This window comes from Eurytemora carolleeae, unplaced genomic scaffold (genome assembly GCF_000591075.1).
Source record: "Eurytemora carolleeae unplaced genomic scaffold, Eaff_2.0 scaffold205, whole genome shotgun sequence".
Classification (NCBI taxonomy): Eukaryota; Metazoa; Arthropoda; class Copepoda; order Calanoida; family Temoridae; genus Eurytemora; species Eurytemora carolleeae.
Genome location: NW_019396096.1, coordinates 232,236 through 256,956, shown reverse-complemented (window position 1 = coordinate 256,956; position 24,721 = coordinate 232,236). Strand labels below are relative to the sequence as shown.

The 24,721-nt window shown below is 30.7% G+C and overlaps 1 protein-coding gene across 3 annotated transcripts in view; it reads left to right on the top strand.

Annotated features, from left to right (window-relative positions):
• The window catches only part of LOC111694822 (protein msta), a 29,144-nt gene extending 6,973 nt beyond the window's left edge, over nucleotides 1–22,171 (top strand). For 2 of the 3 annotated variants that reach the window (XM_023463853.1, XM_023463855.1), the window contains exons 4-21: nucleotides 331–504; nucleotides 2,518–2,597; nucleotides 3,152–3,194; nucleotides 5,394–5,467; nucleotides 7,160–7,244; nucleotides 7,540–7,625; nucleotides 8,324–8,354; nucleotides 8,577–8,656; nucleotides 11,368–11,422; nucleotides 12,635–12,665; nucleotides 13,028–13,067; nucleotides 13,432–13,549; nucleotides 14,355–14,430; nucleotides 15,014–15,110; nucleotides 15,472–15,564; nucleotides 16,776–16,839; nucleotides 19,969–20,066; nucleotides 21,691–22,157. In XM_023463853.1, coding sequence (XP_023319621.1) covers nucleotides 331–504; nucleotides 2,518–2,597; nucleotides 3,152–3,194; nucleotides 5,394–5,467; nucleotides 7,160–7,244; nucleotides 7,540–7,625; nucleotides 8,324–8,354; nucleotides 8,577–8,656; nucleotides 11,368–11,422; nucleotides 12,635–12,665; nucleotides 13,028–13,067; nucleotides 13,432–13,549; nucleotides 14,355–14,430; nucleotides 15,014–15,110; nucleotides 15,472–15,564; nucleotides 16,776–16,839; nucleotides 19,969–20,066; nucleotides 21,691–21,724 — 1,359 coding nt within the window. In that variant the 3' untranslated portion in view covers nucleotides 21,725–22,157. Of the gene's footprint in view, nucleotides 1–330; nucleotides 505–2,517; nucleotides 2,598–3,151; nucleotides 3,195–5,393; nucleotides 5,468–7,159; nucleotides 7,245–7,539; nucleotides 7,626–8,323; nucleotides 8,355–8,576; nucleotides 8,657–11,367; nucleotides 11,423–12,634; nucleotides 12,666–13,027; nucleotides 13,068–13,431; nucleotides 13,550–14,354; nucleotides 14,431–15,013; nucleotides 15,111–15,471; nucleotides 15,565–16,775; nucleotides 16,840–19,968; nucleotides 20,067–21,690 lie in introns of all 3 variants that reach the window. The other variant, XM_023463854.1, reaches the window with a different exon arrangement.
• The last annotated feature ends 2,550 nt before the right edge of the window (nucleotides 22,172–24,721 follow it).

The following is a 24,721-nucleotide window of genomic DNA, read 5'->3' as shown; positions in this document are numbered from 1 at the left end:
GGGGGGGCAAGAATTTTTAGGACAAAAAAATTCATAATTAGGAACAAAAAATCGCGCTGCAGACGAAATTTTTTTTTGACTTAAAAGACTCAAAAAGAGTCAAAATTAATGACTAAAGACTAAAAAACTAGATTTTTAATTTTTCACACATTATAGTTTATTAAGACAGATATTTTTCCTATTTTGCACTAGGGTTTCTTTCCCTTAAGCATGCTATTGAGAAGCTATTCTGAAAATAGGAACAAAAAATTCCTGGGGCCCCCCAAATAAAATACAAAATAAATACAAATAATTGCTTGATCCAGTAAAAAAAAAATTAAACAATTTCAGGCAGGAGATTTAATCCTAGACGAGGAGGTGGGACTTTTAGGCCCGCCCTCAGGAGAACCTAGACCAGATAATATCTGTCTAGGATGCTACTTCCCCGCCCCTTCATACACTTGCTCAACCTGCCACGCCCCCATCTGTGGACCCTCATGTGAGAAAAAATCCGACCATACTCAGGTTCAAATTTTAGATTAAAGGGATTGTAAGGATAATTTCAAATTTTAGATTAAAGGTATTGTACGGATAATTTCAAATTTTAGATTAAAGGTATTGTACTGATAATTTCAAATTTTAGATTAAAGGGATTGTAAGGATAATTTCAAATTTTAGATTAAAGGGATTGTAAGGATAATTTCAAATATTAGATTAAAGGAATTTTAAGGATAATTTCAAATTATAGATTAAAGGGATTGTAAGGATAATTTCAAATTTTAGATTAAAGGAATTGTAAGGATAATTTCAAATTATAGATTAAAGGGATTGTAAGGATAATTTCAAATTTTAGATCAAAGGAAATGTAAGGAAAATTTCAAATTTTAGATTAAAGGGATTGTAACGATAATTTCAAATTTTAGATTAAAGGAAATGTAAGGAAAATTTCAAATTTTAGATTAAAGGAAATGTAAGGAAAATTTCAAATTTTAGATTAAAGGGATTGTTACGTAAGGATAATTTCAAATTTTAGATTAAAGGGATTGTAAGGATAATTTCAAATTTTAGATTAAAGGGATTGTAAGGATAATTTCAAATTTTAGATAAAGGGATTGTAAGGATAATTTCAAATTTTAGATTAATGGGATTGTAAGGATAATTTCAAATTTTTGATTTAAGGGATTGTAAGGATAATTTCAAATTACCTTTCATTCAAAGATGGCATTGTCCTATTCACAACGATATCCTTAAAACCTTTATCTGATTGATGATTTGGAAGATATTGTCGTTTTTCTAGGTTTTAAATGGTCAATTTGTATTATGCGTATATGTATTTTCCAGCTTTTTTGTAGAAAAACTATTAAAAATATCTAGTTTTCAAAATTATAAACATAGATATCTAGATCATATTTCAGACAAACTTTAAAGAGTATTGATGTTAAAGTCCCTTTATCATCAAATATACAGCTCACAATAATAACGCTATGCAATAACAATTTTATAGGAATTGAGTCTTTTTCTCTAACTCTAATTTTCCAATCCCGATATCCTTGCAATCTGGCGGCGTAAACTTTATAAATTATTTAATCTAATAAACAGAATTCATTCTTTGAAATATCTAAGGTCTTCGATATTTGGTTGCAAAGATATAGGGAATTAGTAAATCTGATACTTTTTTTGCAACTTTTGCAAGTCGAAATTTTTTTTTCTTTTATTCGATTTAAAAAAAAAAATCTCATAAATGTTATCATAAATAAAAATGAAACGTTTTTGTCAAATCTTGAATTTTTTTTTGTTGTCGTTGACACTCCCTGTCTGGGTTAAATGCAAGTGTGCTTTAAACTATGCATTAAATGCAGAATGTATTACAGATGTTTCAAACCAAATTGCTTATTTATTTATAGTAAAGCAAAATCTTTATTACCAGTCTTCTTCTTTAACTTTCCTCAAGATTTTAACTCTGCAGTTTAACATCAGTTTAACTTCAGTTTAACTCCAGTTTAACTCCAGTTTAACTCCAGTTTAACTCCAGTTTAACTCCAGTTTAACTTCAGTTTAACTCCAGTTTAACTCCAGTTTAACACCAGTTTAAGTCCAGTTTAACTCCAGTTTAACTCCAAACAAATAGAAATAGAAATGTAAAATAAAAATGATAATTTAATGAAATGAAATTTATTAAGGATTTAAAAAAATTATGTCTTGTAAATTGATGTAACTTTTGGAACCGTTCTTATCGCATTTTGTTTTAAAATATTAAAATTAATTTTCCTCAAATAGCACAGATAGGACAAAAATCGATTTTAGTTGATAATCTTTTAGTTCAGGACACACTGCATGTACAAAGGAGGAAGAAACTTTTGTATATTTAACCTGAACTTTCAGTACTAACACGGTTTCATTCCCTCTGGGCTGAACTATAACACAATCAAACGTTTTGCCTTTAGTACAGATTAAAATACTAATTTAAATAATATAAACTACATAATAATATTGATATATAAAAAATAAAAATAAAATATTCAATATACAATTGTCCAGGAGTGCAAAATGGTGGAGAAGTTTAAGCTCTGCGAACAGCTGGATAGAGATCAACTTTATGGAATAATAACTCCTATTAGGTTAAAAAAAGTATTTTTGACCTCAGATTGAAAAAAAATATTTATCTTCTAGAATAAATTGAAATTTGAAGACCACATAGATTTAATTTAGAACATATATTCACATTGCAAAGGAGCTGAGATTTTGCCACAAGCTTTGATTATCTAAATCCTATATCATTGCAATCCGTTGTCGTAAACTTCAGATATTTTAAACTGGGATCTATGTTAGATCAGATTATCTTGTATTCAAAATTTCAAAGGTCCCAGGAAACATTTCAAGAAGATGTCGGGTAAATAATTCTGGATTTGGAGGTTTCACATCGGCATATCGGAGTCTAAATATTTGTCTCCACCTTCAGGTTGCAAATGTATAGGGATAAGAAAATTTGAGTTTCTGGCAATGACCTTATTAAAGAATATTTTTTTATTTTTTTGTTAAATAACTTAAGTTTTTTTCCCCAAAGAGTGTTTGTTTCATCCATTATTAATTTTTTTTAAACCAATGTGGATTCCCTCCATTTTACTTCACAGTGGTTAAAAATAGGAACAAAACGGAAACCAATTATTTACAGATTTCTATCTCTACAGCAAAGCAACAAACACCTTTATAAAAAGGTAAAAAATAGAAAATACGTTTTTTTGGGTAAAATTTACAATTAAAAAACTCTAAAATAGTTTAACTTCCATGTTTAGAAAATTAACGAATAAGGAATTTTTTTTCTCGTTTTTTTACCTTTACGATTTTTTTTATCAAATATAGTACTGACAAGAAAAAGGCTGGCTTATGAAACTTTCTATGAACTTACGCAGACGTCTCAAACAAATGCATATTAGATTAGAAAAATCTCTTTTGTGGGACCTTACATGGCCCCCAGGAAAGAAAGATGCACCAGAAACGAAGTACAGTTTGCAGTTTGCATTTTAAGGAATGCAAACTCCGGAGTTTTCTGTATGGTGTCAATACATTTGTGTAGATTTTAATTTAAAAAATACATTTATGTAGATTTTGATTTAAAAATACATTTGTGTAGATTTTAATTTAAAAATACATTTGTGTAGATTTTGATTTAAAAATATACATTTGTGTAGATTTTGATTTAAAAAATACATTTGTGTAGATATTATTTTTAAAAATATACAGAACCAAAAAAAAGGCAAAAGAAATCATAAAAAAAATACTTCTGAACTGGTTTTAACTGTTTTAAGCCATTCCTGAAACCGGGTTTCTGATTCTAGGTTTTATTACCAAACCTTTCGGGTTCTGTACACTTTTTGTTGGTTAAACAAAAAACATGGATTCCTGCCTCTAAGGATGGTTTGTGGACGGTTAGCATTGAATTTTTCTTCTCTAGAGAGGGTTTATAAAAATTTTAAATCCCCAGATGAAAACCGGAAAATCTGCCAAATCTTAAAATGTTTATTGTTTGAGAAGGTACAAATAGAAAATGTTGGCAGAGAAAAGAGGTAAAGAGAGCTGGATTATCTTATTTTTTTGTATTTTTCTTAGTATTTTAAGTTACAATATTTTTAGACTATAAATTGATACAAGTTCTAATTGCAGATAACAACTTTTTAAAATCTTTTCCGTGTACCCTTTTTCACCTTGTTTAACTGTGCTGCATTATCTGCAAAGCACATGGGGATGGGGGGGGGGGTTTCTTCAGAATAGTTAGTGGAGTAAGATAAACCTTATACAAACCAAAGTTTTTCGCGAAAGTTCGCTTCAAAATGTTTCGCGAAAAAATAATGCAAAAATTTAGGGAAACAAAAATTGCGAAAATTTTGCAAATAAATACGGAATTTAAAAAAAGACAAAATTTTGAGAATACTATAGATGCACATTCCGCGAGAAAAATGTTCGCGAAAATATTCTTGCAAAATGCGAAATTTTCGCGAAATTTCACTTTGTTTTCGCATTTTTTGGTTCATTCATATTCGCGAAAAAAAATTATAGCTGACGAGGTTGTGTCCACTGGTATGGCATTGCTAGTTTACTAGCTTGTGTCCGTGTTGACAACTAGCTGAAGAGTTGTACCTGGATTGAAACGGGTCAGTTTTAGAAGTGTCATTTACTACATGCAGACTCCCACGCAAAAATGTATGAAAATGTTTCCAATTGAATTGATTTCTATTTTAAGTGGAACCAACCACATTTGAGTCGTGCCTCAAATTTATGCAGTGGCTCAAAATCTTTAAAGTCAGCCTTAGATTGTCAAAATGCTATGTATGTATAATGTAAAATGTATGTCTTACAAATAGCCGCGGCCAAACCGTAATACAAACTGGTAACTAGGATAAAAAAAACCAAGTTGGATTGGAAGGGGGGAGAATGGTGAGATTCTTTAGAATACCTGGATGTATGATACATGATATCTTTATAAACATAAAGAAGAGCAGTAGGAAATGTGTCCTTAACAACCATATTTCGGGCCATGATATCTACAGTTAAGAAGAGCGTGTTTAACTTATAACATGTGATGTGCTGAAAGTTAAAAGTTATCGCTGCAAACTGTTGACAGTGATTCAAAGGCTGCAAGGTCTCCCGCTAAAATTATTGAGAATTTTTCAAACTGAAGATGGACAAATTCTAACACAACGCACATTTTTTTTCCAATTCGGTCAAGGAGTTAAATTGAAATTAAAATTGCCATGCGATAATAACTTTAAATGTGAAAAAATTAAAAAATGTCTCTTATAAAGACAAAAAACTGTATTCCAAATATGCTGGTTTGGGTACCTAAAGATGGGCCGGAAGCCGCTGAATACTGTCCATTTATTTTTATTTCGATATCTTGAATATTGGCTGATGTTTAGTGTCTGGAACTATCTACCAACCTAGAGACTAGACGGCTTCAACCAGAGTTCATGAAGTACACTGAGAAAGCCAGGTTGTATCATCTATATAAAGTTGTAATCTGTTTGTTTGTATACTTGGATGTTCCATCAAAAATTAGGAACCCATAGTCCGATTTGCCAAATTTTGATTTCAGAACTCGGGAGAACCACGGGAATGATCTTGACTTGGTTTTGAGATTTTAAGTTGAGTGGGTTCACTTTTACAGGGAAAAGTAGCTAAAATCGACCAAGTGCGGGTAAACGGTGGGAGTAACTATGACTACCCTGGACAACGCTGGGTTCTCTGTTTGATCGAATGTCCGATCATAACTCATGAATTCCTTGACCGATTTTGACCGATTTGCCTCACATGTTTATTGAGGAATTCGGTAGAACAATGAAAATGTTTTTGATTCATCAACATCAAATTTTAATTTGAATTGGATTTGCATAACTCATTAAAAATTAGTTTTCTCATATCGATATATATATATATATGCTAGTTTAAATTATTATTCATATACAGGGTGTCCCAATAAACATGGGAATTCAGTGACGAATTCGATATCGTCTTTTTAAATAATTCCTTGATTTAGTAAAGTAATACCTTCTGAGAAAGCTGTAATCTGTAAGAGTTTCGTCTGCTATGTTCACATTTTGTTTGTTTATGTTTTGACTGCATACTTAGTAAAACAAGAAAATTGCAGTATACAAAAAGAGTAAACTTGTCCGTCTTCATTGTTCATCTTGTGGAGACATTATAGACACATCTTTACAGTCTTTTACCCTTTTCATGAAATAAACTCTAGCAGACATAGTAATAGTATGGTTTTTGAATTTAGGTATTACAATGCTAATTCATAACGAAGACGATACCGAATTCGTCACTGAATTCCCATGCTTTTTGTGACACCTTGTATTAGATACATTTTAAATATACGGACAATATTAAACTATAACTTTAACGCACTTATTGATATAGATCTTAGTACAATACATTTTACAAAAAATATAAGTTTGTTTAAAAGGTTTATGTATTAAGAAGGAATAATTACTGCGGAACTCCGGGTAGAGTTTCATGTTTGTAACCCAATTCCCGCTTTCTCAAAGGGACTGTCGGCGTAATTTCAAGTATCCCTACATGCAAATATGCCAATGTCCGATTCACAACGGCCCCCTTTATCTGATCAATAATGAAGATGATATTGTCGGTTTTCTAGATTAAACGTGTTTCTTTCTAATGTTTTCCTGCAGTAGAAATGCGCAAATCACTTTTAAAGAAAACCCATAGTTGAAAATAATCAGTTTTCAAACACTGTTATCTTATTCCTAGTTGACCATACAAAGCCTCTTCGGGCATTGTCATTTTATCATGAAGGCCGAAGGATCACTTGAAATTAAGTTTACAGTCCCTTAAAGGCCTAACAACACCGTTTGCATATAACTAAGACTTTAAGAAAGCTTCATCTTAGGCTTCAGAAGAGAGTAAACTGGCCCCCCCCCCCAAAAAAAAATATATATTTTAATTTTGAAGTAACCCAGTGGAAAAAGCACCCTGGACTAACCAGAACTACATAGATTTTATCAATTTGAATTATATCAATTTGAATTTAAATTTAATTGAATTTCAAAGTGGTCTTTTCATACTTTTTTTATTTAAAATTCTAAAAAGCTTTTTGGAAGAATGAAATAACTGTGAAATCTTCGGACATTGTTAATAAATGAATAATAACATTTTTATTAAGGCTTTATGCCGGGCTCCTGCATGGTTGGACAACAGAGGAGGAAATGTTAAAAATTCTTACAATTTTGGATACAAACACATTTCAGGTTAATTCGGGAACCTTTCCTTTAAACATTTTTATTTTTATTTTCAAAATTTAAGAGAAAATTTGTGTTTTTTTATTGATTTTAATTGACCTAAACAAGTTATGAAAGCTTTTCAAAAAATCTTTTGATTTTAATTGCCCTAAAAAAAGTTATGAAAGCTGGTCAAAAATCTTTTAATTTTAATTGGGCGAAATACTTTTCTTTTAATTTAAAGTCCTTAATTTCAACAAATGATTTTTTCTTAAAGCTTTATTTAATTAGTTTAGTAATTTTATAATTTTTTTTCTTTCTATAGGTTCTAGCTCAGGGGAGTGCTGAAACCCTCTCAGGATTATATCCAAGAATATCCAAACTTAATCATAGCTGTATCCCTAACTCAAGGTGTGTAACTCAAACATAGCTGTATTCATGACTTAAGGTGTATAACTCAAATATAACTGTATCCTTAACTCAAAATGTTTAACTCTGAAGCAATAAAAATACGTCAAAAACTGATGAAACTTTTAAATTTTTTAATCAAAATGGCGCTTAATCTTGAAAAGGAATTAATCAATCTTTTCATAAATCTTTGAAAAGATAATTAAAAATATCAAAGAAATTTTTTTTTCCCTTGTTAATGGTTTATCGATATATATGTTATATCAGAAATATTATTATGTTCAGACTCAGACTAAATATGAGATTGCCAACAATGTAGATAATGGTTGAGATAGATTACTCAGACGAGGGATTGCCGAGGGGCTGGCTGGAGAGGGAGAGAAGGGCTGGAGAGGGAGGGAAAAGGAGGGGGAATGATGGGAAGGGAAGGGAAGGAAAGGGAAGGAAAGGAAAGGGAAATGAAGGGACAGGAAGGGACAGGAAGGGACAGGTAGGGACAGGTAGGGATTGGGGAGGGAGCAGTTTGGATATTCTTTTATGACGCAATCCATGTTATTTTTAAGAAAAGATATTTTTTTATCTAATATGCATAATTGTAATTGAACTATGGCACCAAGAGCTATTCTTTGTATTTTTGGTTGACATTTTCTCCTTCCATCAAGTTTATTTGAAAAGTGTGGTGATATATTTTTCAATTTTAGGACAGTGTTTCGTGGGGATTATTCTCTTCAGGAAATCTTTTATTTTATAATTATTAAAGAATTTACTAAAGAATTGTTCATGCGGCCATTGGGGATTGGAAGATAATACAAACTGAGTTTTAAACAACAGGTTTTCCGAAACTAGAATTTTTCATATTCTTAAGTTTCATATTAACAATTCTTTTTGTTTTTCTCTCAATCATTTTCAAAAATTTATTATATTTACTTGAATAGAAATTGAGGTTTTGAACAGATAATCGCTTGTGTGAATATACAGAAAGGGTCCCCGATCTACATATCCTATACTCCTCCTTTTTATACAACACATTCTAGGTAAATTCACTTTTTACACAACATATTCTAGGTAAATTCACTTTTTATACAACATATTGTAAATTCACTTTTTATACAACATATTATAGGTAAATTCACTTTTATACAACATATTCTAGGTAAATTCACTTTTTATACAACATATTCTAGGTAAATCACTTTTTATACAAAATATTCTAGGTAAATTCACTTTTTATACAACAGATTCTAGGACAATTCACTTTTCACACAACACATTCTAGGTAAATTCACTTTTTATACAACATATTATAGATAAATTCACTCTTTATTCAACATATTCTAGGTAAATTCACTTTTTATACTACACATTCTAGGTAAATTCACTTTTTATACAACATATTCTAGATAAATTCACTCTTTATACAACATATTCTAGGTAAATTCACTCTTTATACAAAACATTCTAGGTAAATTCACTTTTTATACAACACATTCTAGGTAAATTCACTTTTTATACAACATATTCTAGATAAATTCACTTTTTATACTACACATTCTAGATAATTTATACAACAGATTCTAGGTAAATTCAGTCTTTATACAACAGATTTAGGTAAATTCACTCTTTTTACAACACATTCAAGGTAAATTCACTCTTTATACAACATATTTTTGGTAAATTCACTTTTTATACAACATATTCTAGGTAAATTCACTCTTTATACAACAGATTATAGGTAAATTCACTCTTTATACAATATATTCTGGGTAAATTCACTCTTTATACAACACTTTCTAGGTAAATTCACTCTTTTTACAACATATTCTAGGTAAATTCACTTTGCTTACAATATTTTCTTGGTAAATTAACTTTTTATACAACATATTCTTGGTAAATTAACTTTTTATACAATATATTCTGGGTAAATTCACTTTTTATGTAAAATATTTTAGGTAAATTCATTCTGTAAACAATACATTCTGGGTAAATTCACTTTGTATACAATATTTTCTGGGTAAACTCACTTTTCATACAATATATTCTAGGTAAATTTAATTTTAAACTATATATTCTGGGTAAATTCACCTTTTATACAACATATTCTAGGTAAATTTACTTTTTATACAACATATTCTGGGTAAATTCAATTTGTATACAAAGTATTCTGGATAAATTTACTTTTTAAACAACATATTCTAGGTAAATTCATTTTGTAAACAATATAGTCTGAGTAAATTCACATTTTATACAACATATTCTCGGTAAATTCACTCTTTATACACCATATTCTAGGTAAATTCACTCTTTATACAACATATTCTAGGTAAATTCACTCTTTTTACAACATATTCCAGGTAAATTCACTCTTTATACAACAGATTCTAGGCTAAATCACTCTTCATACAACACATTCTAGGTAAATTCACTCTTTTTACAACATATTCTAGGTAAATTCACTCTTTATACAACAGATTCTAGGTAAATTCACTTTGTATACAATACTTTCTGGGTAAATTCACTTTTTACACAATATATTCTAGGTAAATTTAATTTTAAACTATATATTCTGGGTAAATTCACTTTGTATACAATATATTCTTGATAAATTTATTTTTTATACAACATATTCTGGATAAATCTACTTTTTATGCAACATATTCTAGGTAAATTCACTTTTTATACATCACATTCTTGGTAAATTTACTTTGTATACAATATATTCTGGATAATTTCACTTTTTATACATCAGATTCTAGGTAAGTTTACTTGTATACAATATATTCTGGATAATTTCACTTTTTACACAAAAGATTCTAAGTAAATTCACTTTTTACAATTTTATTTATCTTAAACTAACATTAGCAATATTTTCAAAATTATGTTTTTCAACTACTGAAGTTGTATTTGATATCTTTATTCCGTTTATTTACATAATTACATTTTCGGAATAAGTCAGGACAGTTTGAGAAAATGTTTTTAATATTTCCTAAAAAATCCGTTTGTGATTATTTTGTTATTTGACGAGTAAGTATCCAGAAATGTCTCAAATTTCCCCCCCAGTTTTTTGCTGAGATATCAAAACAAATAAAATACATATTATTGGCTGTTTCCAAGAAACCGACCCTTTAATGAACCACGCCCCCCCCCCTCCCCGACTAATACAAAAAAAATGATTTTTTTTATCATAATTCAGGCATAGTCTGCATTCCCTGTAAAACAAAATGTCATTTGTGCATTCGTGTCGTAAGGGGATTAATTTTGAGCTCATAATACCACAAATTGATGCCAAGGCTCAATATACAGTGATAACCAGAAAACTCTGGAATAGAAAGTCGACTTTCAGGCTCATATTATGACTTTAGATAATCAAATGAACATAAGTCACAGCAGTTGTGCATTGTAAACAGACCTATTTCACTAAATACGAGATTTAACAACTTGTAAGTAAAGCTATTTGTTTTGTAACAACATGAAATGTATCATCAGTATTGCTTTAATGTCGTCTTAATATTCTACAGTTTTTTGGATGCCACTGTCTTTGATTTTTGAATGAAATGCTAATGTACTTTACCTTAGAGGGGGNCCCCCCCCCCCCCCCCTAGTTATATTATTGAATTGCAAGGAATTAAATATGTTACAGCTTCAATGGGTCTCGATAAGCATCATAATTTTTTAATGCAGAGACTAACATCTCGTTTTCTTTTATTATTTCCCAACAAATCTGATGAACATTTGAATTTTCTTTTAGGAGGAAAATCCTTGAACGAGGAAAACAGTTCCTCTGTGATTGTGTACGTTGCCAGGAGTGTACACATGTATATTGTACCAAACAATGGTTTAATTTTTTGTACCATTATTAAATAGTAGACATATTCTTCTTTCTCCCCAGCTCTTCCTTTTCCCGCTTTCGACTTTCCCTGCTTCTTTCTTCTTCGTGCCTCAACTTTCTTTCACTTTTTTTTGTCCTGAGTGTCTCTTCCTTTTTTCCTTCCATTGCCCTCCTCCCTGCCTCTTTCAATCCTCACTGCCTCCTCCCTTCTCTTTATCTTTTCTCTTCTCCTTGCCTCTTCCCTTCTCCCTGTCTCTTCCCTTCTCCCTGTCCCTTTCCTTCTCCATGCTTCATTCTTTCTCCCTGCCTTTTCCCTTCTCTTTGTCTCTTCTTCCCTTCCTCCTGCTGCTATCCCAGCTCCCTGCTCCCTGTCCCTTTCCTTCTCCCTGCCTCTTCCCTTATCCCTGCAGGTCTTCCCTTCCCCCTGTCTCTTCCCTTATCCCAATAATTCCCATGCCTAATCCCTTCTCCTTGCCTCTTCCCCTCTCCATGCCTCCTCTCTTTTCCCTTCCTCTTTCTCCCTCTTTAGTCTCTTTCCCCCTCTCTGACTTTATTTTCCCCTCATCTCCTTACCTTGGTTCTACACTAAAGTAACCCTGAATACCTTCATTAAAGAGCAGAGGGTTAACTTTAGACTTGAGTTAGAGAAAATTCTAATTCACAAAAAAGACCGGGGGGGGGGGGTGGCTTTTACAATGTACATATGTAAACCAACAAAATATATATATATTTTCATTTTTATTGAAATTCCTGTGACAGTAGTGTGTTGTGTTACACTAAAAATGACAATTTATTCAGACGCTTAACAAGTTTGCATTTTATTTATATAAAATATCCTTTCTGATCAGTTTTAATTCTAATAAAGCATGTCATGCTAATTCAATTTTGTGAGAATTTTTCCAATTACTTTTTTCAATAGAAAACTGAAAACAAATGATTTAAAATTCTAAAATGTACACGTCCAGGGCTACATAAAAATGTCTAAAAGATTGAATTAACTTTTCATAGCAGTCTGGATCTATGTAAACTAAAATTTTTTTAATTTTAGAAATAAATTACTAAGATAACATTGTGGATAACATTATAATTTGTATATTTTAACTATTTTAACGTTCTTCTATAAATCGCAAATAAGTGTTTTTATTTCATTTTATTTACTAAAAGTTACATCGTACACTGTATACAGGATCCTCAAGAACTCGGAACCATGATGTCAGGTGACCTGACGCAACAAATATGTAAAAGTTTTGTGGCCGAATTTAAAGAATTTGAGCGGCGGTTTAAATTTAAGTCGCGGGTTAAATATGGTTGGTTCCACTTACAATTGTATCAAATGTTTCAAGATTTAAGCCGGCGCTAAATTTAAACCGGGTTTTGGCGGATTTAAACCGCGGCTCAAATTCTTTAAATTCCATCTCTGACGGAACAAATATTTAAAAATTTTTATCCTATATTTCTTTTTTCTTCTCCTTTTTTTCTCTTTCTAATTTTTATTGTTTTTTTTTCTCTTTTTTGATTCTGCGATCCTATTTCATTTTCTTTTGTTCTCTTTTTTCTTCGTTAATATCAATTAATTTAGGTCTCTCCTGTGGGTCTTGCAAATCAGATTTCTTACTCAGGTTAAAAATTTTCATTTCCTTTTCTCCTTTCTTTTCCTTAATATCCCTGCATATATACATAAAATATGTACTTTTATGTCTCTTGATGGTTGATACGTATTAAATTTCAATTAGCTAACAGAGAAAAAAGAAAATAAAAAAAAGATTATTCATGATTAACAGAAGATTAGTTATTTTGTAAATTCGGAAAATTTTGAACAACGTAATTTTTATAGCGTAAACAATATCAAAAAGATACAAATTTAAAGCTTATTTAGTTTCATTTGTTCAAAAAAGGTTCAAAAACACGGTGAGTTATCCGATCATTTAATGAGAAAGTAGATAAAATAAAAATAACATGAAAAGAATTAAACGTTTTTTAAAGATGTCTGGCGGGCGAGGATACAGTTTACGCCTGTAGGAATTGTGGAAACCAAATCTGTGAAAACGAATTTAGAAAAATTGATGAAACCCTGCTATCGGTTCAAACTAATATTTATAAGGTTGTTCCTTCTTACTTTTTTGACTTGGTTTATTTTCATAAGATAAGCTCTATGCTCTACTTTCATAAATCTAAAACTATCATTGTATTTTCAGAAGATAAGCTCTATGCTCTACATTCATAAATCTAAAACTATCATTGCATTTTCATTTTGGTGTATAGCGGACTGAACAAATTTTTGTTGCCTCCGCAAATGATTATTTTGTGGAGGTTTGCGTAGATAAAAATTTAATGGCAATTTTATTTTTCGGAATTGCGCATTGTGAAAGGTCTGCCTCCTCAATATTCATTATCGCAGAAAACTTCGCAATTCAGCAAGAAAGTTCACGAAATTTGCAAGTTGATATGCCCAAAAATTTGTTTTTATCTCTGAAATCTTCCTAATGTGTTTATTTTATTACATTCGCCAACAGTTTTTTAAAATAATTATAAATTTATAATTTGGGCATATTTTTTTTTCTTCTGAACAAAATTATCCGTTATCACCATACTTTCACAATGGTCCCGGTTTTTTATATTTTTATTCTTATACAGGGTGTCCCACAAAACATGACGGTAGAAAGACGACTTGAAGGTAGTCTTTGATTTTTGAAACTATTGCAGCATCCATTTGTCAACCTATTTTTACAAGTATGATTCTTAAAACAATAACCACACAATTCTCCTTCTAGATTTACGATTAAATACCGTCATTTTTTGTAAAGATTAATTACGACCTTCAAGTCGTCTTCCTACTCTAATGTTTATAGAGACACCCTAAATATATATTTGATCTATTTTTTTTAAAAAAAAGAATTTAATTTTAGGAAAATGTTGAAAAGATGCAGGAAATTCTTTTTAAATATTCAGATATTTTGCATCCAAATCATGCCTTGCTAGCAGGTATATACCCTCCATTCTTGACACATTTAATATTCTGTATCATGGATACAATATTCTGTATCATGGATACAATATTCTGTATCATGGATACAATATTCTGTATCATGGATACAATATTCTGTATCATGGATAAAATATTCTGTATCATGGATACAATATTCTGCATCATGGATACAATATTCTGTATCATGGATACAATATTCTGAATCATGGATACAATATTTTGTATCATGGATACAATATTCTGTATCATGGATTCAATATTCTGCATCATGGATACATTCTGTATCATGGACACAATATTCTGTATCATGAATGCAATACTCTGTATCATGGATCAATGTTCTGTATCATGAATACAATACTCTGTATCATGGATACAATATTGTGTATCACGGATTCTACATGTATTGATTGCATGCAATATTTATGAAATCCTTTTGCATCGAATTGCATCCTCCATTTTGTATCCTGCATCCTGCATCCCGAATCTTGTATCTTATACCCTGCATCCTATATCCTGTATATCCTATTTACTGCATGGATTTATTTCATAAAAACAAATTGAGGATTTAATTTTTAGAAACTAAACAACATCTTGCAGCAGCCATTGGCCGGGTTCCTGGATACAGATATGAACAGCTAGACTTGGATACACTGAGACTTAAAGTGGATATAAGGTATCATACAGTTGTCGTCGTATATATCAATACAATAAAGACGAATTTCTATTCCTATTTGGATTTCTACCAAGCTTTTAAGCAGTAGAAATGCTTAAACATATTAACAGAGAGAAGTTGTCAGTTAATAGCATCTTAAGTATTTTTGAACCTTGAATATCCAAATCAAGATATTTTCTATTTGGATATATATTTAGCAATGATCTATTAAATATCTTGCGTATCTTTGGAACCTGGAATATCCAAATCATAATATTTTCTATTTGGATATATATTTAGCAATGATCTATTAAATATCTTGCGTATCTTTGGAACCTGGAATATCCAAATCATAATATTTTCTATTTGGATATATATTTAGCACTGATCTATTGGATATCTTGAGTATCCTAGAGCCTGGAATATCCAAATCTCGTGGAATAACTCTCCTTGATCTGACAGAAGCAAAATCAAGGAATTTAACCAAAATATACAGACTGTACCTCATCAAACTAAAGAAACATCCACGTTTTACAACTTCTTTAATTGAAGAGGTATCATGAAGAAGAAAAATGTTTTGAATTTCTATTATGTAACAAAATATATTTTCATCGCCTTTACTTTAGCGTCAATTACACTAGAAAAGCTACGAGGTCACTAAGTCGTGACATGGATTTTGCATAAATCTACAATTTTTCCCGTATAATTATAATTCCGTGATACGACTCAAACGAGTGACCCAGTCAAACCGCTAGATGTAGTATGATGAGTATAAAAATATTTTTAATTTTGAATTTTTGTTTCGACTAGAAAGGACTGTCGTTGTAATTTCTGCAAGTGACCCTCCATTTAAAGAGAGCTTTAGTCCGATGTAAAAAGGTTCCCTTCAATGAGGAAGGGGTGGCTGCTCCCAGGGTTTTGGAGTAAAATGGGAAAATTTATCCGACCTTTTATGAAAAGTCCTTTAAAGAGGGAACTTTAAAACCGAAAATTGTAAATTGATTAGGCAAACTGACGACATTTGTTTCATCTTTTTTCCGAAAAATCCAATTTTCCGCCTAAAAAATCTCTAAACTCAGAAGTCACGAAACAATTTTTTTTTTTTTAAATTTGAGCCTTTTATATGGCCCGCACCATACCCAAAATCATTAAATTATATAGTGTTCTATCTGTACTGTTATTAAACTATGGTACGCCACATATAGAAAAGAAAGAAAAACTTTTTTTAAATCTCTGCTTTCAATGATTTTAAATGTCTCGCTCATGGAAGAATGCATTTTCACAATATAAATGATCTTGCTTTGCAGAGAATGTGAAATCAGTAATAAATCATTTTATTGCAAAACCTAGGTTGCAAATTCATTTTTTACCGATAGACTGATTGTCTATATATACTTTGCTTGTCTGTTTGTTTGTAACCATCAACGTCAAAACGGCTGAACCAATCGGGACAAAATTTTTTTGGAACCTCAAATGATCCAGGGAAGGTTTGTGGATGGTAAGAATTGAACAATTTGTCTTTCGATTTTTTAAAATCCACAAAAAACTATAACATAGCAACAATTAAAAGTTAAAGATGCGGCGAGATCATTTCTCAAATTTTGAAATATAATTTTATAAGATTGAAAATATTATGAAAATAGTAAACAATATCTTTAAGTTTATGAATATTTTGGTTTAAATAAGACTTTTGAGACGAGAATGCAGTAGTGAAAATGATCTAAGGATAGGATTTAAGCAGATAGAGCAGGTAACAAAACAATGACCTAACTTAAATACCCCACCCCCCTCAAAAAGGTACAAAAAAAACATTTAAAACTGAAATAAAAATCTAAAATTTTTTTTTTATTATTGCAAAAAGAAATTTTTTAAAATATGGCCAATCAAATTTGACGTTTTTTCAATTTCAGTTTTGAATGGTTTCCAAACATATTTTAATCAACAATTTTCTATCTGGAAGGGAATATTCGCGAAAAATAAAAAAATGTCGATAAATTATCGATGGTGATCGCTACTAATCATACTTCTATCTGTTGCGTCTATATGGAGAAAATTGTTAAAAACGACTCATACCGAAGAACGATAATTTTTCGTTGTAAGCCTATACCCCCCTTCATTTTTAGCGAACACTCCCTTTAAAATTGTCTAGATTTAAAAAGATTAAGAACATAGAATGTTCTTTTTGTTAAAGATTCTTAATTAAACCTTAAAGATTCTAAATCACAGAAAATAAACCATGTCTGTCTAATGTAAATATGTTTTTAGTTCTCAAATTATTATTATCTACAGGACACATTAACCATTTCGAGTAAGCGCATATACTGTTTTAAATAAGCTCATCAATCTGTTATCTGGAACATGGATTGAACACTATCTGGGACTGGTTTGGATTCAAACTATCTATGACTTGATTCGATTGAAAACTACTCAGGAATGGGTTTAGATAAAAACTATCTGGGACTGGGTTGGATTAAAACTATCTATGACTTGATTCGATTGAAAACTACTCAGGAATGGGTTTAGATAAAAACTATCTGGGACTGGGTTGGATTAAAACTATCTATGACTTGATTCGATTGAAAACTACTCAGGAATGGGTTTAGATAAAAACTATCTGGGACTGGGTTGGAGTAAAAACTATCCATGACTGGATTCGATTAAAAACTAATAAAGACTGGGGTTGAATAAAACTATCTGTGACTGGGTTGGATTAAAAACTATTTAGGACTGGGTTTGATTAAAACTATCTATGACTGGGTTGGATTAAAAACTATCTAGGACTGGGTTGGATTATTAACTATCTATGACTGGGTTGGATTAAAAACTATTTAGGGCTCGGTTGGATTAAAAACTATCTGGGACTGGGTTGGATTAAAAACTATCTGGGACTGGGTTGGATTAAAACTATCTGGGATTGGGTTGGATTAAAAACTATCTGGGACTGGGTTGGATTAAAACTATCTGGGATTGGGTTGGATTAAAAACTATCTGGGACTGGGTTGGATTAAAAACTATTTAGGGCTCGGTTGGATTAAAAACTATCTGGGACTGGGTTGGATTAAAACTATCTGGGATTGGGTTGGATTAAAAACTATCTAGGACTCGGTTGGATTAAAACTATCTAAGACTGGAGTTGGATTATAAACTATCTAGGACTCGGTTGGATTAAAACTATCTAAGACTGGGTTGGATTATAAACTATCTAGGACTCGGTTGGATTAAAACTATCTAAGACTGGGTTGGATTAAAAACTATTTAGGACTGGGTTGGATTAAAACTATCTATGATTGGGTTGGATTAAAAACTATTTAGGACTCGGTTGGATTAAAAACTAATAAAGACTGGGGTTGGATAAAACTATCTGTGAGTGTGACTGGGTTGGATTAAAAAATATTTAGGACTGGGTTGGATTAAAAAGTATTTAGGACTGGGTTGGATTATTAACTATTTAGGACTGGGTTGGATTAAAAACTATCTATGCCTGGGTTGGATTAAAAACTATTTAGGGCTCGGTTGGATTAAAAACTATCTGGGACTGGGTTGGATTAAAACTATCTGGGATTGGGTTGGATTAAAAACTATCTAGGACTCGGTTGGATTAAAACTATCTAAGACTGGAGTTGGATTATAAACTATCTAGGACTCGGTTGGATTAAAACTATCTAAGACTGGGTTGGATTATAAACTATCTAGGACTCGGTTGGATTAAAACTATCTAAGACTGGGTTGGATTAAAAACTATTTAGGACTGGGTTGGATTAAAACTATCTATGATTGGGTTGGATTAAAAACTATTTAGGACTCGGTTGGATTAAAAACTAATAAAGACTGGGGTTGGATAAAACTATCTGTGAGTGTGACTGGGTTGGATTAAAAAATATTTAGGACTGGGTTGGATTAAAAAGTATTTAGGACTGGGTTGGATTATTAACTATTTAGGACTGGGTTGGATTAAAAACTATCTATGCCTGGGTTGGATTAAAAACTATTTAGGGCTCGGTTGGATTAAAAACTATCTGGGACTGGGTTGGATTAAAACTATCTGGGATTGGGTTGGATTAAAAACTATTTAGGACTCGGTTGGATTAAAACTATCTAAGACTGGGGTTGATTGAATATTTTTTGTTACTGGGTTAAATCATTAGAGGCAGGTTTGGATCCTTATTGTAAAGATTTGTAGATGTGGACTGCACATCCTGACTCTTTTGACGTCATATATACTTTCCTGAATCTTCTTTGATAAAGAGGTTTAATCTGAAGGTACTTTACAGACAATTCTTACAATCCTGAATAGAAACAAATCAGTGGAAGAAGAACTTTTTCAGAACTTTCTACAAACGATTTAACGTTCTTCGATTTCAACATACAGCTGTAACACAAATATACTTTTAATTACAATAATAATAATAAGAATATTAATAAAAATAATATTATTATTATTAATAATAATAATATTATAATATTATTATTATTAATAATAATAATAATATTAGTAATATTGATAATATTAGTAATAATAATGAAATTGGGCATTTAAATTTATAAATTGAAATTTTTACAATTATGTCGAGTACTAACTTTTTAAAACTTTAAAATTAAAAATATTTTAGTCCTTTTTTAGGATACAGAATGAAACTTTTCAGACGACTTTCAAAAATTTTAATAACTTTCTGTTTTAGATTTTACTGCACTGCAGCTTTTTATTCTTTTCATTTCAAAGGATGTAAAAGATTGACGTAAATTTAATCTTCATAATAATAAATAAATGATAAAAATGAACTTTATAAAAACTCTTCAAATTCTCATGCTATATGGATAATTCTGTATAACAGAATATTAAAATAATTTTTATTTATAATCAATATTTGGTTTGGTTTAGATGCTTGAGGAGAGTAATACAATACTCAGCTACGAAGACGAAGGTGCTATAGAAGGAAACGTGGCAAAGCTCGCGCGCACACAGTTGGAAACTATTAGGTATTTTTTAGAAAATGAGAAATTCTAATCTCAAGTTAAAGGAACTGAAAGCTTAATTTTATGTGACCCTCCATGGCAAAGGTAGCGATTCACAATTAGGGATGGGCAATAGCCAGATTTGCTTTACAGATACATTTAATATTTTTAGACTTTTAAAAGGTTTTACGACAATATGAGAAGGTTCCAACATTTTTAAACTTAATTTCGTAGTAGATTGCTTTTATCAAACATGCAAATTTGTTACCCTAAAAGAAAACATAAGGCATAAACATTCGGTTTTGGGTTTTTAAAACGATAGTTTTTGGTTCGGTTTTGCCTTAAATTCTCACCTAAAGGGTGTCCCACAAGACATGACAGTGTATGAATAGTCTTAAATGTCTTCTTCTTCCATATACAGTATTACATATTATAGAGGTTTTGCAGTTTATTTCTATTTAAAAAATCTTGTACTTACATATATTTTACTTTGAAATTAATTTTACTATAATATTTTTTATTATTCTCTTTACAAATTATAGAAGAAGACATTTAAAACTATTTACCAACTGTCATATTTCGTGGGACACCCGACAGGATAACAAAATTGCATCTTTGATAAAAGCAAACTTCTACAGAATACAATTTTGAATCGTTGAACCCTTCTCAGATCGTCGTAAAACCTTTTAAAAGTCTAAAAATATTAAAAGTTTCTGTAAAACAAATCTAGCTATTTCTCGATCGCATATTCGCAATGGTAACCTTTAAACCTTTATCTGATCTATAATATTATCATTTTTCTAAAGCTAACAGTGTTTTATTGAAGAGAAATGCAAAGGTCACTTTTGTATAAAAACCACTATTGAAAATAATCAGCTTTCGAAATGATGAACATTGATATCTAATTCATATACTTGATCTTGGACAAATCTCTAAAGGGTACTGTTGTGAATCGGGCATTGTCATCTTTGGATGGAAGGTCATGTAAAAATTAAGCTTACAGTCCCTTTAAGAATCGAAATTTTAGAATTTTTAAAAATGTTGCTTCTGTTCAAGTACGTTTTTTAAATCATAACATTTTATTCCAAGACCTATGGATGTTCGTTCATGGTTAGTTAAATTAACGTATTTCTGAACATTCGTTTCAGTTAATAAATTGATATAAAACAATTTTTTTTGCATGATAATGGAATTTACAATTGCCCTGCTTCTACCACTGACTGATTGGTTTATGGTTTTATGCATCAACATTTCTGCTAATTTTCAAAAACTTTTTTTTCGTTTATTCTTCAACAGCACATTGCCCAGCCATATCAGTAGTTTAACCTTTATCATTGAAATCATTATAATTCGTAGTAATCTTTAGAAATTGGTTAAAAGTGTAAACAGTATAGGGTGTTTCAAATATAGGAAAACCTAATTGAAAAATGGCAAATATAAAATATGTAAACAAATTTTCCTAAAAGTTGATTTTTACTCCATCTATAGTGCCAAATTCTTATCAAACATTTCGCATACAAAAAAGTTCTCTTGACTTCTGTGTTTATGCGTATCCATGATGTTTAACATGTTTGGTATAAATCAAAATTGAAATCGAACGCTGGATTTATTTTATTGATAAAATCGCCTTCCACCGTATATTATTTAGATTGTTCAATAAAGCTCTCAACGGTTCTAGATGAAACAAGTATGAAGATATAAATATTAAAAAAACTGTTCATCTACGTAATTTTGACAATATGTATAGCGTACTGTATATGTCAATCTCGGTTTCTGATCCTTCCTTTTTAAATTTCAAATTTGTCATGAAAAACCTTGGTTCTGGTTTTGCAATACATGAACCCTTATATTCCGTCCTTACCCCTTCTCTTTAATTCTGAAGATCTATTGCTTAAATTAAATCTTTCACATGGTACTTAATTGGTGTTTTTAAGTATTTAAAAAACTCCAACTCCAACTCCAATTACATTTTAGAATTTAAATGATAAATATGTTGTGCAAAGATGGATCGTTAATGTCGTCTTTTTTTAAGGAAGACTTTGTTAAACATGTTTGCACCATGAACATTTGTATATTTTGTATTTCTTAAATGTGTGAGAATAAATTGTTCTAATAAATCTTCTATCTATATATACTTTGCTTCTCTTATTTGTTTGTTCGTTTGTTTGCTTGTAACCGATAAACGTCGAAGCGACTGAACTGATCGGGCGCAAATATTTGTATAGGATCCCAGGAAAGTTTTATGGATGGTTTGAATGGAAAACTTTGCCTTAATTTTTTTTTTTACTTTTCAAAATCCACAAAAAAACTATAACACAGGAATTTATGCAAGTTAAAGATGGGCGCGAAGCGCCCTGGAAGCCTAGTTTAAAAAAAATAATACAGTGATAAGCAGAAAATTCTGGAAAAGGAAGTGGACTTTTAAACTAGAGTACTATGGCATTAACCCTATAAAGGCTGGGGGGTGGTCTGAATCTATAGTAAAGCCTGGGAGGGGGGGGGGGTTGTTTTACCTTAGAGAATAAATTTCCAAATTTCACGGTGATAGTGTCAAAAATGAGAGTGCTACACATTAACTACTAAAGCTATTTGTTTTGTAACAACATCAAATGCAACTTCAGTATTGCTTTAATGTCGTCTTCCTACTCTACAGTTTTCTAGTTATCACTGTAATCAAAATTGATTTCATAAATCCTGGGTTTTAACAATTATCTTTTATTATTATTATTAATAAGATCTTTTATTAATTGAAAAGGTTTTTGTATGCTTGACAAATCATTATAAATATAGGGCTTTAGGTCGTCAACAATATGCATGGTATGAATAAGCTAACTACAGAATTCTTAATGATTAGACAGAAAAGAAAGAGGTGACATACAAAAAGCGTACATCCGACCTATATCAAAAGTGTTCATCGGACCTACAAAAATGTTCATCCGACCTATAAAAAGCGTGTTTATAGTGCGACTTACCATAATCTGCTCCCGATGTACAGTACATAGGTCAGATTATAAATCCTTTTAAAGAAATATACAACTAACCTGTAGTTCACCGAACCTACTGTACTATAAGCAACACTACAGCAGCTGAAAACAGGTTTAAATTGCTTTAAAACAACGTGCGAGTAGGTCAGAAGTTTAATATTTGAGATTGGTTATTTAAAAGACGACATTTTATTACTGCATCAGGTATTGCATTTAAGCTCAATTAGCACTCTTTTAAAATCTTGTGTGTATCATACTCCTTTTTTAAAGTATTATTGATACTACAAAATTATCCTTATGTATTCACCAGTAAACCGTTTCTTACAGGCCCCCACACTGAAGCGATCACATCTCATCAACTTTGCTAATTAAAGATAGCGCATCAGAAAATCTACGCAAATTCGACGCAATATTCAATTTGTCCATAGTCCATTCACATCACTTTTTAATATGATTTAACGACGATATCTTCCTCATTGATACCCAGATGAATGTTTAAATGGTACTGTTGTTGACCTTTAATGGGTTAGTAACTTGAAATTACATCTATCAGTCCTTTAGATCATTTACTTTTGGTTTGAAGTATATGAAGTGTTTATAAAAAGAAAATTAATGTTTCATATCTTTTATGCAAGTAACCTTGTACTTTTTAACAGTAATCAATTATCTCATTACTTTTTAATTCAAGGTTGAATTCTTCTGATTTAATATCATTGAAATGAATTATTGAAAAATATAACGTCATAATATTTTTGTAATTATGTAATAGGATCTTTCAGCGTAAGGAATTCATATGATCCAATTAAAGAGCTTTCATCCAAACTTTTTTCTTTTTGGATCTGTTGTTATTGTAAACGCAGACTCTCCTATTCTTTTGTTGGCTTGGCTGTTGGGTATCCTACATGTTACTTTGCTTGGTAGTGGCACCGACGAACCTGAATTTATCAGAATTATTCATTAAATTTGAATACATAAAACTACGGAATTTAAAGACGAAATATAGACAATCTAAAAGTCTAAAAGTCGTCTTTATAATCCCCGGTTTTATTTTCACCAATGTATTTCTTTATTCCGCCTTTTTAAAATCCTCCAATAATTCATGCCTCAAACCATTTGTAATCAATTTTAAAAGACTTCTAAGTAAAAGGTCGTCCTTTAATTTGCATTTTTAACGAAACTTTTTGTGATATTTTTTCTCCTAATAGTGGATAAATCCCCATAAATCAATTGGAGATTAAGATTAATACATTAATTTATGTGATATTTTTTCTTTGCCTAAGATTAAACAGAAGACGAAATTTACCCAAAATTTTTTATAATATTAGAAATTTCTGGTCCCCTCTCTTCTTCATCGCATAAAATCCCATTCCATAGAACTTCAGAAAAAAAATTTGACGACATCTAAAAATTTTCATAAACAATTATTTGCTATTTTTGATAAAAAAGAGATGCGTAACTTTATCACAAATTCAGCTATAATTCACCAGACGATCCTCATATCTGACAAATGATTAAATTAATTTTAAAATACAAATTAATATCATTATTTTAGTTAACTTTTAGCACAAAACATTCACAATTATGTTAAATAAATAAGGATTTAATGTCGATCGTTAGACTCTCAAACAACCAAAATAACAAATGACGTCAAGATACAGCTGTACAGGCGTACACAATAGTCGGAGAAATTTCCAA